Here is an 18736-nt window from a genome sequence, read left to right as displayed (position 1 = left end):
ATCCATTTGTAGTTCGCATCCACTAGTTTATGGAATGCAATTTGTGTAATGAGCGTAGAAATTCCCTGCTGGCACGGTTAGGCGGTTTTAACGTAACAATCGAATTTCTGTTGGCTGGTGACGAAAGTCTTGCATTTGATGAGAACAGATATTTTTTTTGCTTCTGTTCATCATTTTATCAAACGAACTAAAAGGTTTGAATAATACTACATGTATATGTGAAATGGCTATTTCTCCCCTTACCCCCACCCGCCCTTTTTGTCTGAACCCACCCCCTTTAATTATTCCATTTCCTTGTTATAGTTTCATATGGTTCATGTTAATTTGCATTGCCTTTTCCTATTTTCTATTATTGTTAATTTTTAGTTATAACATTTAATTGACATCATTTTGCATTCTTGATAATCATTGTTTGTATGGGATAGGACCTCCATTGTTTTAACTTGAGTCCAATCTCCTTGCTTGTATTCTTGGGCAAATAATTATCTTTTAACCAGTAATATCGAGGACATTGATGGTTTGAACATTTAAGAATCCTATATAGAGAATTGTACCTGTAATGACGAAATATCAGGAAACAAAGAAACAAACATTACCAGTGGGGAACATTTGAGTCTGATGCGATATGTTTCAAATGATCACGCAAAGCACAACATTGTACCTGGAATGGAGTGTTGTGGTAGCAGTTGGTTGTAACAAGCCCCATGAGTCATTGAGGCCGAATGGAATGCATACAGAATATTGGTACCACACATGACAATTATATAATTCTTTTTTTACGCATGTGCATGTTTATTGAAAAAAGATTCAATTATGTGTGAAACACATGATTCTCCCATGATTTAATAATACGATTTTTTTCTTACTTGTAATTTATGCATACCTGTACATACATGTATATTATAATATCGAAAATGATTTACGCATGAATATTTCATTTCTTTTTTTTTGCCAGGCACTTTTCTTGTTACTTATAGAACGTATTTTCTTCCCATTTAAGATCCAATCAATCTAAAAAGGAACAAAGTCTCTTTTTTTCAAAGTCGTCTTTGAATACTCAGTAGTTAATATTTTATTCATAACTCAGGTAGTTTACCTTAATTTAATGTTTCCTTCATTATATTTCCGCTAACAACAGCACACTTTATATGTAATGTAGCATCAATTTAAACTAATAAGATATTTTCCGATAATGCAAGTTTAATTATTTGACGTACAAACCCATTAAAATGATTTCATAATACATAATATGGTATTGATTTGCTCTTTAAAATGTTTTTCGAACGCTGAAACTGTATTCAATATTTGTTAAAACTGAAACGCTATAATCAATAACATATTCGCTTAAACTTTTAAAACATAACATTTGACTATTTACTTATACAACATGTATTTGTAATCGCTTTTAAATTACCAATTCACATTCTTGTAAAACGAGTAAGTGTAACGGCCCTTGTGGTCTCCAATTAGTATCGCACATGATTTTAGTACTGAATCTCTTGTTTTTAGGATTGAATTCCATTATTCTGTAACTCAGACAAACACACAATATATGGACCTTGTAGGGAGAAATTGAACTATTCACTTCAATTGCTAAACGCAAAATTTTAAAAAGGTTTTAAAAAAAATTGAGAACATCTCACACATGTGAATCTATAACTATATGTATAAGCCCTAAACAACTTTAAATTTGCTATCTATCTACTGTATATTCACTCTTAAAAGATTTTAAATCACGAAATCAACGACTTGACACAAATTGAAACGTATTAGAACTAAATTTAGTCTGTCGGTCCCGTACCACCTCCGACGACCTGTTGTTGTAACTGCTGAACTTGTCTCGATAATTGTTGTATTTGTTGGTCAAGTTTACTATTTTCTTTCTTGATTTGTTCAGTGATCACCTGATACCGTCCTTCAACAACAGATCTTAGAGATTCTATGCTAGTCTCAAAACCTTGAGCTTTATTGCTATACTCCTCTTTTAAAGAAGTCATGTCCACTGTGAGTCGTTCTGATTGTGATTTACTGGAGTCCATGTAGTTTTTCACAACCTGCGAATAATTTTAAAAAACCACAATGAAACCTTTCTTAACCTTGGCTAATACCCCATACATACTGAAATCATGTATAATCTATACATGCAGCATGCTAAAACCTGTCTAAATCAAACACAAACATAGTTAAACCTGTCTTAACTACAAATGAGTCCCAAACACATAATACTATTTAAAGAATTTGAAATTTGCTCGTTTCATGTGTAATTCCGGATAAAATACGACGTATGTGTGGAGCATGCGCAATACACTTCCGCGATGTAGGGCTTGGGAGGAACAAAATAGTTTTCCTCGCGGAAGTATATTTTGAGCATGCCCCACAAATGCTTATTGACTATTATACAGTTAGCACAAAAGGGACTTATTGTCCATAATTTCAACAATGTATATGCCTCACAGGTACATGTATATTAATATCACGTAAGTACAAGATGACAGTATATTGTATGCACATTTCTATATACTATGGGTTTTCTTCAAAATAGGTGTGAAGGAGTCATTCCTGCTTTTACACATATCAATTTAAAGCTATTGAGCGAACTGAATATAATAATTATATGCTCCATATACTCATTCAATAAGTCATGCTATCTTCATCGATGTAGGAGTATCGTGTTCATAGTGTCTAATGCAAAATATGTCGTATTAGTTGAAATGCTACATCTCTGTGCACAGAAGTTAGATTCAGTAAGAGAATGCCACCAGGGGGTTTAACACCCCCATTTTCAGGGGGAAAATGGTGAAAAATTAGGGCTTAAAGAACAAATTATAAGCTGGAACTCCCTTTTAAAAGTGTCTAAGTCCGTCTCAGTATAGTTTGGAGTCTAACATGTAAGACTGTAAACTGAACTAGAAAAAATGAAGATACGAATGTCAAAACTAGACCCCCCTTTTATGATTTTTAATTATTTTTTTCTAAATTCCGGTATTTCTACAAGATTCATATGGTCAATGACTGAAAAATATAAATTCGAAAATAATTGCGAGCAGTGTTTATCGGTATTTTGTCCTTTTTCGATTTTTACGATTACAAAGGGATCCCATGAAAAAAAACTCCTACATTTAGTTTTAAAACCACTGCAATTATTTTCGGATTTATAATATGTAGTTGCGTCACCTTTCGAAATTCTTCATTAGTACTCTTCTCTGTCGTGATGACATCTTGTACATTTTCTAATTTTTTTACAACAGCATCGATTAATCGTTTGGCTTCCTCTTCAATAATACTGATACTTTGGTCTAATCTCTCCATCTGTTCTCGGTCATGTTTTTGTGTGGATTCCTGAAATTCAATCGATCCATCAATCAATCTATCTATCTATCTATCTTTTTTTACCAATATAACTACCTAAATCGGCTACCCATTCGGGTCATACAGGGACGAATTTATCCATCTGCTTTCGCTCGAGCTTTTATGTTGATTTCTGAAATTCAATCACTTTTTTTTGACGCAGTCGGTATTAGTTTCACTTTTTACCCTTTGACCTTAAAGACGCTCTTCCATGGAAATGCAAGTCACCCGATCGCAATTCTGTTTCTCGATTGGCCAAATATTAACTTAGTGGCGTTCGAAAATACTGCATCGAAAATTGAAGTTATTGAAATGAAATGTAGAAAATTATAAGTAAAAAGAACAAAATTTAAATTACTGCGTTGGCTAATCTTTTTTTAAAGATAATACTTGTAAAAGAACAAATTTTACTGTGTCGGCTAACCTTTTTTAAAGATAATTTAAATACTTGTTTTTCTATCAATAGATTATCAATCTACCAACCAATCAATCAATCTGCTCTCAATCATGTCTTATGTCGATTCCTTAAATTTCAGGTTATTCTAGAGCACGTGTCATTTCAATACTGAGTTTCTTTTCAACCATCTTAACTTTGCATCCGTTAAAATCGTTATACTTCCTGTTCGCTTAGTCTTTTGCAGTGAAACCTATCTTAACCCAACCATTGTTAAACTAGCATATCCAAAGTCGCTTCATAGGAGTTTCAATACATTTTCAATCTGCGTAAACCGAAAACCTGCCTTATCCAGACAAATCTCAGAGTGTCCAAATGGAATTTGGTTAAGACAGAATAGTACTATAGTAATGAATGGTGCTGTCTTTGGTGCCGTCTTTTACATAAATAAAAATAAATTATTTTGCCTTATCCCGTCAATATGTAATCAGAGCTAGTGGATTTCTTTCAAGAAGCGAGGGGTTACTAAGTCGTTTGAGATTTACCTGGTTCATGGTTAAAAGACGTATTTGTCATAAGAAATAAGGTTATTGAATAACAAATCGAAAATGTGGTACCGAATAACTTTGAAAATAAATCACATTTTCTTTTTTGTTTCAACTAAAATAATAAAATTTAACATACCATACTTTGTCGCCAGACCATTCGCTCTTCTTTCAGTCCATCAGCAATTTTATTTTCTGTTCTACCAAGTGCCTCTTGTACAGCATTTTTTAATGTATGTAAAGCATTTTTTGTATAAGAATCTAATGTCTGTATCCTTGACCGCGCGTCATCCATTTCAATTCGTCGCCTCTCGTCTGCAACAGTTATATCCTTTTTGTAGCTCGTCCTCAAACCCTCAATCTCGGCCCTGACCTTGCTTAACTCGAGCACATACTGCAAGAAACATATTGTTTTTTGTTAAAGTATTGTTAAAGTATGTCATGAAATGAAAAAGGTTTAAAATAAATTTGAATTGTTTTTTTCCATATTGAACTTTAAAGGACGATTTACTATTAAAAAGACATACATGTAGTCTACACATACATGGACGACTGAACTCAAAATTGCTTCGAATTGGTTTCTAAGTTTCTGGCAAAATGCTTGTCACGGTGAAACAAAGTGCTTTTTCGTTCCGTTTCGTTTTGTTTATTGTTAATTTTTCGCTTTAAAGTCATTTGAATTTCTTGGGGAACAGGCATATTATGTATTTGATCACTTGTTTGTTTGTTTTGTTTTGACTTTGTTGTTGTATTTTTTGTTTTTTTGTTTTGTTTTGTTTGTTTTTTTGTTTTGTTTTGTTTTCTTTTGTTTTGTTTTGTTTTGTTTTGTTTTTTTTTTTTTTGGGGGGGGGGGGCTTTTTGTTGGCATGCAAGTACTCCGAAGTTGCTTGCAATTCAGAGACTGTCCGGGTGGACAAAATTCATGAAAAGTATAAAACTTACAAATATGAATGATTAACACCTGTTGATGTACACGCAAATAAAATAAAAAAAAACCTTAATATTTAAAACCTTGCATGTATAATATTTAGATAGGGATCAAGACCTCACCTGGAATTGTAACACAGTTTACCTCGTTTCCCGACTTGAAACGGACCACCAGAGCTTGACAAACATAAAAATATCCTCATACTTTACCCACCCCTACCCGTTTCAAAAGCGTGGGTATATAGCGATCATGTTGTGTATCCGTTCGTCCGTCCGTCCTCACCTTTTTTTGTTATTTCTTCTAACTATTTATCACAGTCATTGGATATTTAGACCTATTTCATATAGGTTTGGCATAACATTGGAGTCAATGTTCAGACTGAAGATCGAAGTCCTGTTTGAAAGCTTTGTTTAAATGTGACCATGTGGTTTTGCTTTTAAGAAGGGGGTACTCTGTAGCAAGCTAACTTATAGTTTTGCTCAATGTTTCAATCATATATTAAACTACAATGAAACCTGTCTAAACTGAACACTGAATTAACCGAAAACATGTCTAAACCGAACACCGAATTAACCGAAAACCTGTCTAAACCAAGCACTGAATTAGCCAAAAACCTGTCTACACCAGACAACTTTTGAAGTTCCGTTGTACAACTGTCCAAACCGACTGAATTATACAGTCCGAAAAGGGTTCGGTTTAAAGAGGTTTTACATTAATAACACTAAAACTCTACAGTTGTTACTCTGATTTGTACCTCTGCATTGTTTTTCATAATATGGTCTTCGACCTCCTTCTTGTTATGACTTGCTAGCTGCATTGTCTTTTCTATGTTATCTTTGTTTTGTTTTATGTCATCGTAGATCTCTTTTATTCGTTTATCACAGTTAGTTGTCTTTGAAGTAAGATCTTGCACTACGGCACCATAATATTTATCCAACTTTGTGTAAGAGGAGTTCAATTCGTGTAGCAGTGAGTCATGCCTTCGAACGGCATTAGAAGTTCGCTGAAAATGACAAAGTATAAGTGTTACAAAGGATCTGAAGTTCATGAAATTACATATGTACAAAGCATTCTGTCCAAGTTTGCCAAATCTTTAGAAACTGAAATAGCGAAAACAAAATGAATCAAAATTAGGCAGCATGATTTTGTCTTTCCACACCTCCTCCGTGCAGCCATTTTTTTTTCTGTGGCGGTTGTGGTTCTTTTATTGCTTGATGTTTTATTAAGTAGTACTCCACCTAAGAATTATGAAAAATGTGATTCATGGTGGAAATCCTACATATTTTTATTTTTGATATATTGTTTAAAATGTTATAGTAAACAGAAATTTACATGTGGTTTTTCATATAACCCATGCTCTTAGAAGATAAAAATTATATAGAATGTACTGTGGAATTCATACCGAAGGGAGATAACTCTGTAAATGGCAGTAAAATACAATAGAAACTGTTGTATTTTCAATGTGGATTATCTCCTAAGAGCAGACAGATTGGTATGAATAATTATACATTTCATCATATAGATTTATAAAGCAAAAATAATATCAAAAATAAAAATATGTAACCTTTTTTTAGGTGTATCACATTTTGCAGAATTTGCATGATTCTTACAAAGACTGCTACTTAAGCAGTATCAGTTTGTTTTGGAAAGGTATCTCAAATTTATACTAATCCTCGGTATTACTTTCCGATATATTTCCATATGGCTACTGATTAAGTGGTTTTATAAATATTCACTAGTGCACTAAATTGTTCAATTCAACATTAATCTGATAAAACACTCAGAAATGACGACCCTTTTGTACTATCTGAGTTTTTTTAATGCAACCCTGAGAATCATTTTAAAATTAAAGTTTTTTAAATTTTCATTTTTTAGTGTGACATGCTTGGCAGATATGTTATTTATATCTTAAAGTTGATAGAAAAATGGGGCATTAACGGAAAATTAATTTCTAGTGATAGCCCGCATCGGAATGGACAAAAAAGTGTGATAGTCAAATGTTCAAAATGGCTTTACTAAGAATACGTTTATGATTTTGCTAAATATTGAACTTAACCCGTATTTTATGCTACTAAACAACTATGCACAGTTTCATAATAAAGTCAATGATCAATTCTAATCATCTGGAAACCGTCGTGGACGGGCATATAGACGGACACGCAAATTTTGGGGTATCACATAATACCACGCTACTTCGTATGGCATGATAAAAAATATATAGCAAATGTCGGATTTTTGCAAAAATATTCTGAACTTATTACCCAGGATTTTAAGTAACAGACTTTGCAAATTCTGTAAAATGTGATCCCCCCCCAAAAAAAAGGCTACACATTTTTATTTTTTGTAAATAAGTTGTTTTATATGTCTATATGATGAAATATATATTTATTCCATCCAATCTGTTTGCTCTTGGGAACTAATCAACATGGAAAATCCAATAGTTTCTACTGTATTTTAGTGTCATTTACAGAGTTATCTCCCCTCATTTTGAATTTCTACAGTACATTCTATATATGTTTTTTATCTGCTATGAACAAGAGTTATATGAAAAGCCACATCTTACTTTCTGTTTACTATGATATTTTAAACAAAAAATTAGAAAAATGTGTTGGCTTTACAACCATAAATCACATTTTGCATGATTCTTATCTGGAGTGTTACTTAAGATGTAGAACTAGAACTTTTAAACAACAATCAAAACATGTCAAAAACTTTAATGAGAAGAAAAGAACCAGACATGTGATTATGCTATAAAAAATAATGGTCGTAAGGGAATGGGGAGTTACTTAAGTGTAAGTCCCTGTAAGAATCAGGCAGTAGGTGAAACATGGTATGAAAAAAACCATCATTTTGATAGTGTAATTTGACTATTTGCATCATAGGAATCATGGAAAACAGACAAGATTTTCCATATCATGCTGGACCATTGAGTTACAATTTCATTGAAGTGCGCTGAAAATGAACATTTCGAGGGCAGATACACAGGCAAATATTTTTCACGTGAAATTCATGTTAATCGAGCTTCACATGAAATTCATGTGAAATTCACATGAAATTAACATGATTTTCATGTGAAATTCACTAAACACGAATTTCACTGGTACATTTCGTGTGAATTTCACGTGAAGGCTCCATTCACCCGAATTTCACGTGAACTCTGTCACTTAGTTATTTGCTCAATTCAGGTGAAAATCATGTGAAATAATTTTGCCTGTTTAACCCTGTCAAAAACCTCATTTTTTTCTAGGATTCTGTAGGAATGTTTCTGAGCAGATCCAATGATGCAGAGATCAAATAATGGTCATTTCAAGTAGAGAAAGCATCCTTGAGTGATATTTTATTGTCAGATCTGGAGTTGTGACGTGCATGTTTCTGATTTTTTGCCATTTTGCCTGATTCTTACAAATACTTACACTTAAATACAATGTCATGAAAAGGGGAATGGCTAATATCTCCAGCACCCACACCTATCAAATACTTGGAATATTGGAAATATACATCAGGATTTGAAATTAGCAGGAGGCACTCGCCAATGTCCCATAAAATTTGGTATGGGCTACTAAAATTTCTAAATTCCAGGGACAAAGACCAGACATGGAAAACAAACATAACAAAGAACATGAAAAACGTGCAAAGAAATAAAAGTAAATTAGCAACTCGGACTCTACCAAAAAACTGGGAGCATGGACAAGGTGCACCGGTACAGTAGCATCCTATATATTTAGTAAGTGCCAACCACATGCAGCACTTAACTGATCCATATTTCTTTCATTAAAATGAAGAGATACATGTTAATCATCCTTTGTATTCAAAATGCTCATAATACGGAGCAGCAGTTTCCAATCGCCGACTTTAAAGGTCTTGAAAGTGGAGATATCTCCCTTAAAATGATCGCCAATGGTATCGGCCACTCGCAGTGCGAGCCCCGTAAAAGCAGACAAGGACTTTCCTACTTATATATAGAGTTGATCGATGCAATAACAAAACTGAGGAAAGCTCACTTGGTGATACATGTACCCCCTGCTCTCCTCCCAAGTAAACCATATTGGATTCCCCAGAAGTGATTTAAGCATTCAAATGGACAAACAGAATAGGAGGTGCACAATTGGATAATGTAATAAAGAATATGTAAATGTTTCACCAAATTCCAATCAGCGGTTTCAGATGAGTTGCGGATTAGAAAAGAGGACGGGCGGACACCATGATAATTATATACTTCCCGCGTTTCAAGCGTGGGTATAAAAATAAGATGGTAAAATCTGTGAAGGGGTTACATAATATTACTTCCACCTAATTTCAATACATAGAAATGCACAAATGCCGATCATTATTTTAAAAGTAGAATTACATGTAGCTAAGTATGCGTGAAATACATGTAATATCCTAAATTTCGTATTGTCAACATACCATTATATCATCCGAAATCCTTCGAAACGAACTCTCCATAACACCCATAACCCAACGCTGCTGTCGTCGCATTAGTTCCTCGAAAAATAATTTATCACCATTCTGCGGTGGAAACTCCGACGACAATCGCTGTTCTGAATTCCTGCTCATTCTTTCCGATGACTGAAAATACTGCTGGTTACTCACACTTTGTAGAGGCTGGACACTTCCTCTTCCGGTGTAATTAAAATCTGTATCGTACGGTGCTCTTAGAGGAGGAAGATACGATCTCCTGTCCATACCAAAATCCGCATCAACACTACTCCGACTCATATCATAATAGCAATCATCTGGGAATAACATAGATAATAGCAGCTGACAGTTGTTCACATGATTGTCTTCGAGGTGGTTACTTTCTCTCTGGTCGCTATTAACACCTTTTGAATGAACGGATTACTGATACCATTCAGTTTCTCGAATTATGACTCTGGAAAATCGAATTTTAGCTTCAATGCAGTTTTGAAATTTAAAGGATCATACTAAAAGTGCATTCGTCTCAGTGATTCCGGGTTCAGAAATGGTACAGCTTCAACATAATAGGATTTGATCGATCTCAGTTAAAGTTCTTTAACATGATCAGCGTATTTACCTAGCGATCATTTCTGGGTTCTTACAACTAATGACACTTTGGCAAAAAGGTTACAATGTTCATAGTTTCCAATAAGAATTTTTAACACTTTGAATGATAAGCACCACAAAACAAACTCCGGGTGGAAAATTGCCCAATATACAGTTCTAGATGCTCTTTACGTATAAATCAATTTATCCATGCAGTAATCAAAACATTAATCCACTAATTGAAATACATTTTTGTATTTATTCATTTATTAAGATATTAGCTTCTATTCGAGAAACTACCTGAAGTCAACACCTTTGGGATTTCCCATGTATGTTCCTATAGCGGTTCCAGTAATATTGTACCAACATAACGATGCAATCAATAATTAAATAACTAACCATGAATACCAGTATTAGCCTTTGTTTAAAATGAAAAATGTCAACAGTTGAAGAACGTTCAGTTACTATTAGATATATTGATCAATCCTAATTAGAATTCCAGTACTTGATTTTTCCAATATTCTGTTTTGAAAGAGGATTAATAGAACTAAATTGTGCAAAATGACATCTAAGCTATTTATTTATATCAATAGCCAGGAAATTTGTTTTACTGCAAACATTGTGTAGACCGAGCACTTGTCTAAACAGGACACATCCCTAAAACGCAAAAACAAAATGGCACTGACAATTTTATTTCCTTTGAAGAGGGTTTAAAGGGCATGAATTATTTAAGCCATGATTTTTTTTGCAACCGAAAAAATAGTTTGGCATGCAATCGGTGTTTGTACAAGGAATTGGTTAATTCTAATAAGTGCGGATTGATTCTGAATCCAAGGACGTGAAAGGGAATTAATTGTCTAACGGTTCATCTATTTTTATTGTATATAATTCAAGCAAATTCAAGATTTCATGATTTGTTACGTTATTTAAGAGCGCACGATATTTCTCCATGAATCTGAGCATAGCTAGTTTACAGTGCAAAGTAAGGTAACTCGACTCGGCTCATTTTTACTTCGATTCGTGTACCAGCGTAGTGAGCGGGAGAGTAATGGTTACCACTGTATTAAATAGGTTTCTCTGTGAATAGAAATAGAGTAAAAAGCGGACTCGTGTTATCGCAAATAAAATTTGCACATCGAGGCAGTTGCTCTACCTATAAATGCTTGCAATGCCGAGTTCTAATCATTTCTAGTAATACCGAAGATGCTTACCCTATCGGTACACCTGGATTATGCTCCCAGTTTTTAAACGAAATCCGAGTTGCTCATTAAATTTTGTTTCTGTGCATGTTAATTATTTTAATATGTACTTTCTTGTATGTGCCTTTTTTCTTTGTCTGGTAGTTGTGCCTGGATTGTCTTCTTTTTTGTTGACGTTTTAATTCTGGCATCCTCTTGATTTCCTTTTTAATCCTAGTATTCCAACAACGTATTTTTTTTGTTTTACTGTTGTAATTTTTATCCAGCATAAAACCCTGAAAACCCTTTTTTACACATTTGTACGTGCATTCTTAACAAGAATTATCCATTACTTTAATCTAACTTATGCTCCCTCAAAAGTTTACAAGTAAAGTGTATTAAATTGGGGGGGGCAGAAATAATACACTTTTGTCGTACAACTTGTGGCAGCTGGAAGCTCCTTGGTGTCTAAATACTACAAACTAAAAAGCAGCATTCACTACAATACATTGTATATATACACAAAGTTGTCTGACTGTACCGTGCTACATGTACCTATATGTTGGACTATGCCTCTGGTGTCTCGGGCTTCAAATTTTGTATGAACAGATGGATTATACACACTACAAAATAGAGCCATAAGATCGTTTTTAGAAGATGGGAAATTCGCGTCAATACCAGCTATTTCCGGAGTGTTTATAATTACAAAATCCAATCGAAACATTCGTAATCATTGCAATTGTCAAATGACGAAGTTGATGTGCCGAATAAGACAGTATGCCGTTAAGAATACTGTTACGGAAGTACAATTTTACCGTGAATCATAGTGATACATGATCTTATAAAATAAAGACGATTATGGATAGCAGCGGTTTACATTAACTGTTCGCATCCATGACTTCCGAAGGATTATTAATAAATAATTCGATGTTGCGCGAGCATCAGACTAAACGGTGTGAAAGCCTGGTTATCATGCCAGAGTTTACAACAATTTGAATACTACGTACATTGTACGGTCGTCATTATCGTGGTGTTCCAGCTGACAAACGCATTTGTAAAGTATGCAATTCGCGAGTTGAAGAAGACGATACCCATTTCATGCTGAAGTGAAAGGCTTATTCAATAACAAGGGATGCTCTGTTCACCGACTTTCCGTTATTTATATCCTAACCTTTTATGGGTTTATTGAAACTGAACACTTAAGACATTGCTTAATGTTGATTTAAAGAAAATTTATTATTGACATTTCGAAAATTCGCCCTCTTACTCTATCTCAAATTATCTTGCTTATTTTACTTACTTTTGCACATGACAACAATAGTACCATAAAAGTTCTTCGGAAGCCTGTGAAGACTGGCTGAAATTAATAGTACACTCTAAATGTAAATTAGATTGCACTATAATATTAAATATTATATATGGTGTAACATTCTTCTTTTTTTCATTGGTTATCATGATCACATGATTCAAAGGATATTCAACGTACCTGAAGCCTTGTTTCTATTTTTAAATATATTGACGCTATACTTCTATCAATAGATTCGGTATAAACCGTTCCGTTAGGTAATTACTCTCCGTCAATCATGGCGTAAGACAGAAAGAAAATACATTATCTACACGTGTAATATATACATTAAGGACTTTCACTCAGTCAATACGTTATATATGGACCTGTTAGATTATATTCACCTCGGACTTCGTCCTTGGTCAATATAATTAATCTGAACAGGTTCATATATCAGGTATTGACTTCGTTAAAAGTCCATAATTGATAAGTATATACAGTGCATATATAGGAAGTCCGCGATTCTTGTGGAGTTTAGGAATCCAATGCCCAGACGGTAGATCACAGCCATCGTCTTCGGAAGAAATACCAACAGAGAATAGTACAGATTTATGGTTTTCCACTTTTTGAGGAGTGTGCTAGCAGTATACGTCTTATTACTGCTATTATTTTATAGGTAAACCTTGATAGTAAACATGGATGTATTGTGTTTTGCAGACAAAACAATGTTGTTTTGAGCTTTGCTTGCTGGTACGACAAAATATTTGTTACGTAGAGTAGACAATATTTTTCTATATCAGGGTCTTTGAAAACTGATGTACAAATGTAGCATTGACACTCATTGACCTACTCAAAACTTTTATACGTTTAAAAACCAAAGACCTCACAGCCTTTACCCACTCTATCAGTTAATCAATATCTTGTTTTATCCATTTTGTTGCATAGTCCTCCACGGCATCCAAAAGAATTTTAGTTATAATTCAATCATGAAGCGTGATTTACGGTACTTGTCACCCATAGAAAGGACCTCACGGAGAGATTCGTTGGTGTGAAAATCTCCCGTAATGACGTGAAAAGGATCATTTTTGAATGGAGAGATTTGGCAACATCGACTGGTGTGAGATTGAAAATTATCGTATAGCATGATCAAAGGGATTTTAAACAAATAGCGATAAAATATTTTTCTGCATACCCCTAAATGATACGTTTCCGTATCCAAACAAAAAAACTGAATTCCAATAGGGAGTCTATTGAAAAAATAAGGAAAAGACATACCTCAAATATATACAATGCATCTAGAAGAAAACCACAAAGCTTTTTTCATATTTATTCTTAAGCATTCTTGTGACGTATATATTCTTTGGATGCTTATACATGAATAAAGTGCGGGAACTTTTTTCCATTGTGCATTTCAACTAATTTTGACTTATCAAAAAAGGCAAACTATACAAACACTTTGATGGTCATTTCTGAAAGTTATGAGATACAAACTCTTGGATAATACAATAAAAGCTTGGAAATTTGCAAATTTTCTTTTTCTTCATGTGCCACACTTCATGCACATTTGTCTGATTCTTAGAAAGAGATGTACTTAAATCTGCATGACTTTAATGTAACCGTAATGCAACTGCATGCGTAATCTTGCTTTGAAAATGAATACCAGAAACAGTGGCGGATCCAGGGGGCCCGGTCCCACCCTCCTACTTAGAAAAAAAATTGTTGAAAAATTGTGTGTGTAAATACTCACTTCGTGATCCTCACCGGTGATCCTGTCATGAATTTTTTTTTGACACTCTCCTCTTACCTAAAACGATTCACTTTTGGTTCTGCCGCCTGAGGCTTTCTGTTTTGCCAACCATTCAAAGATCAACTTCTTTGAAAACCACCGACGCCATGATTTTAAAATTTATAGGGGTTTTGAGGTCAATGCTATTTACAAACCATTCACGTTTATTGGGACTCATATACATGTAGCTAAGCAGGTACAGTCTGTACCTCCAATTACTTAAAGTTGCCAAACCCGATACGGAAAATAGTTAGGTATATACCTATCCAAAGTTAAACAAGCTGATGATCTTGCAAGAAAGAATCATTATAAATAATGTACTTTCTGTTGATTATATAGATACTAGATAAATTGTAATTTTTTTTTTTCAGTTGAGGGATTCATATTCTTAAACAACCCTATAACGAGAATAGGAATGGTGTATATGAGTTATTCGTTCAGATATCTCGGAGGCTGGGCTTCGCTTCCTCCTACTACTAACTGGCATTACTAACATAATCACCGTAGAGGGCGGCCGTGCGAGATCCGTAAGGACAGTCAAGACCGTAAAAAAAAACAATCATCATGTAGGGAAAACCTGATCATAGAGTCATACGTATGATGACTTTTTTTTTTGCCCTGTGAAGAATGTTTGCATTTGTACCTTTACTTCTACCTTTCATAAATCATTAGGCAATTAATCATGTTTGTGTCCCCTTCCGTAAAATAGCATTTTACTTGACTCAAACTTGTATAAAATTCGGTGATAATTGAGTCTCCGAGTATGTTCCGCTGAAAACAGAATCAACAGAAATAGGGCAAATATACAAATCACGTTTTACCCTTTCTTCCTATATATATATATATATAAAGGGCATGATTACAATACATTTTTTTTTACATACAACAGTTTTGATTGAACATATATAATAACATATAATATCAACAGTTAATTTACAAACTAAATAATTGTCACATTTTTTTTTTAGATTTTACTTGCATTATGAGTAATACATCATAGTAATCAGCACATAGTGTTTAGTTGTTTAGTTGGCACACCTCAGTTTCATTTACAAAATTGGATTATGATAATAAAGATTATAATTATGATCATCAAATTATTATATGAATAAAGAATGTAAATGTATATTCACTTAAGGGCATATCTATTTGCAATAGTGATAATAATGCATTAAAAAAATAAAATAAAATAAATGCAGTGGACATAATTCTCACTAGAAGCCTCCTTGTGCCCAGCGCAGAGAAGCAAGTCTTTTGAGTTGCTTCAAGACAAAGGACACCAAGGGACGGTGCTCTAGGCTTCAAGTATGAAAATTAAGGATCAAATTTGCATATACTGGGCTTTTAGTTACCCAAAATTCTTACATTACATATTACAATATAAGCAGAAAAAGATATGGGAAGATATTAATGATAGATAAAAATAATAATAATAATAATAATAACAATAATAATAATGATAAATAACATATACAAAAAGAAAAAGGAAAAATTATAATTTAAACACCACTTGATATAACAAGATCACTTAAACCAGATAAAATAATAGAGTTTTCACAATTTAAGATCCATATCAATTTGTTTTCATCACTGAGGTTAAAAAATGTGGACATGTAGATATTATTAACTCATGTAGTATAATTTATTTGATGAGCATGAAAAAATAAAATGTACTTCATTGTCTACTTCTCCTGAGGTGTACCTGCGACATAATCTATTTCTATCTCTAGTCTATGAGATGAGATGCGCAGCTTTGTAAATTTTCTCCTTTGCTCAAAATTTACTAGAGATAAGTATTTCTCTAGCCCAAAATTGTTTTTAATTTTAGCATATACACATTAAGTTTGCCTTCACTGTTCTTTCTCAAATTTCTTACCCATGTCTCTCTATAGTGCTGAGAAAGATAGACAAACAAACAGATCCCTGGGCAATGTATTTAAAGTTTTCTGAGTACAATAGCTGAAACATAAAAAGCACGTACATGCACAAATCATTGTTGATAAATTTGTCATTCGTCTGGAACCTCCCGACATTTTGTCATACATTCAGTAATCTCCAACAGTTTTGTCCGTCTCCCGATGGGAGCTTAAATCCTGCCGCTTTCGAAATTTTCGCTATTCATCAGTCATAATAATGGGGATGAAATTGGGAAGTTATGAAGCCCAGAAGTGACGCACTTCAACTTTGGATAAAAATAACAGGGGGTCTCCTTTTGTAAAGTTTCCGAAGATTAACATCAATGCTACCCGTATCTCTGCTAAAATGCATGAAAACTTGGCATATGTTAAATTCAGGTTCGAAAACTAATTTCAATAAATGTCACGTGGATATTCATATATACCACTAAACCTCAGATGGTTCACGGTAAGACCATGCTTATTTAACCTGCCAACTTACATGTACAAGGCATTGTCGCACCCCATCAAATCCACTACCCGGGTCGCGCCTGTTTTTGTTTTCAATATTTTCAAAAGGCGGATAAAAATATTCTAGACATGGATTGAACACAAACGTTACACAGGATGCAGCTGACTGAAATAAAAGACAACTTCGTTCACATAAAATATAGACGCTACAATTTGCATTAAATATTCAAAAAGACGAAAAAAAGCTGAACTGCAGACAATTAGCACGACAGGACCGCTTGGCACGAATATTGTATTAGATCTGGCTGTCGTTACAAATACTTAAACTACAAGTAAGCTATTAAGCACAGATATTTACACAAGACCGTGAAGAATTTACATGTCCATGCATCCATGATCCTTCTGAGCGGTGTATCATAGTACTTCCCTAGGTAACGGTTTTGATATAAATACGGGTATTTTAAGTGTCTACATGTTTTTTGGCGTGTATGTAGGTGTACAGTAAATACGAAAGAAATGTTGGAAAATTTACTTTATATACAATAAACTTAAGCAACAGGATTTTATACACCCAAAATTGCGTACAAATTGTGCACATTGTAAATGTATATGTATTGAAGAATTTTTTCCGGATAAAGAAAGCATTGTTGGAAGAACTTTGTTTACAGAACTGTACTTAATCATTGCAATAGATAAATACCCAGAGCCTGGATTTTTTTTACAGGCAAATAAAGCAAACGGCTTTTAATTTTTCTACTTTCACAATAAAAACAGGAGCGAGTAAAATGCTTTATTTGCGCTTGATCTTATAACAATGTTTCAAACTTGCCGGATCGCATAAGGGAATAAAATGCAAAATTTATTACAAACAAAATTGTCTTTAGACAGCATGCTACAGGTTTCTATACACTAATGCTTTAACGAGCTTATTCAGAGCCTCTGATTTTTGTACTACACGTACGTTCCACGCAAAAGTATATCATAATGCTGAACAATCTTTTATCGAGGAGATTTATACGGATATTAGAGCAAACAAATATTGAAAACTATAAGATTCAAATATTTAACCCAAGTAAATGACAGTAAAGCGGTTCAAAGTAAGTGCATTCACGTACATGGAAACATGTTCATAGCAGTGGCTATATCAAAATCGGCGTCTGATCAATGATTATTTCGAACTTTATTTCTTTCTTTGGCATAAAGATGAGATAAAAGCTCTTTAGTTATTATATCTACTGCACTTGCTACAGTGTAATTAGGGTTTCAGTGTATATTACACGGATGGCCAGGTGCTTAATCACGTGACAGTAGCTAGGTCACATGATACATGTACCGGTAAAGTACGACTAATTTTTGAAGCGATTTTAAGCGTGATTTTTGAAGGTTTTTGGTTTTATGCACATAGAGATCCAGCGTTAACCAAAAAAAAACCCTTTTTTTCTGTAGAAAGAATTTATAAATGCACACTTTCAGTTTCAATCTTTTTTTTTTGGTTAACGCTGGATCTCACTATAAAATAAGTGGCATAAGTGTGAAAAAATGCCATTTTTTTACCGAATAGCCTTCCAGGCGGTTTTTGTGCATTCGTTTCTGTATTGTAATTTTTTAAATCACAAACTAGATGCATAAAATTGAAAATTTACAATATGAATTACATTATTATTTAGTTTTCTTCCGAATTGATGATAATTTTTTTAACAATTATTTCAATAGGCACAATAAGGCCTTATGGACCCTCATCCTTTGTTTCTAAGGTGGCTAGCATGTTTTCCGGGACTTTCAGGTATACCTTGATTAGTAATTTGGCATTAATGGCTCTTTAGCAGCTGTTCTGTTCTGGTAAGGTAGTAATACCATTGTTATTTTTGGAACTCGTATACGACAAAAATCGTTTACGGTATT

At 33.8% G+C, this 18736-nt stretch overlaps 1 protein-coding gene across 1 annotated transcript; it reads right to left on the bottom strand.

Annotated features, from left to right (window-relative positions):
* Positions 1–809: 809 nt before the first annotated feature.
* LOC148621094 (uncharacterized) lies at positions 810–12756 on the bottom strand. The gene is made up of 7 exons (XM_088575136.1): positions 12698–12756; positions 11953–12020; positions 9623–10876; positions 5970–6218; positions 4427–4681; positions 3175–3339; positions 810–2054 (listed from the first exon to the last, which is right to left on the bottom strand). Exons 3-7 carry the CDS (start codon positions 9962–9964, stop codon positions 1782–1784), a joined length of 1284 nt encoding a protein of 427 aa, XP_088431262.1. The 5' UTR covers positions 9965–10876; positions 11953–12020; positions 12698–12756; the 3' UTR covers positions 810–1781.
* Positions 12757–18736: the final 5980 nt, after the last annotated feature.

Source organism: Perna viridis, chromosome 3 (assembly GCF_037379345.1).
Source record: "Perna viridis isolate PV_CMFRI_1.1 ecotype Kerala chromosome 3, ASM3737934v1, whole genome shotgun sequence".
NCBI lineage: Eukaryota > Metazoa > Mollusca > Bivalvia > Mytilida > Mytilidae > Perna > Perna viridis.
The sequence above is the reverse complement of the archived record's forward strand: the minus strand, read 5'-3'. Positions and strand labels throughout refer to the sequence as shown.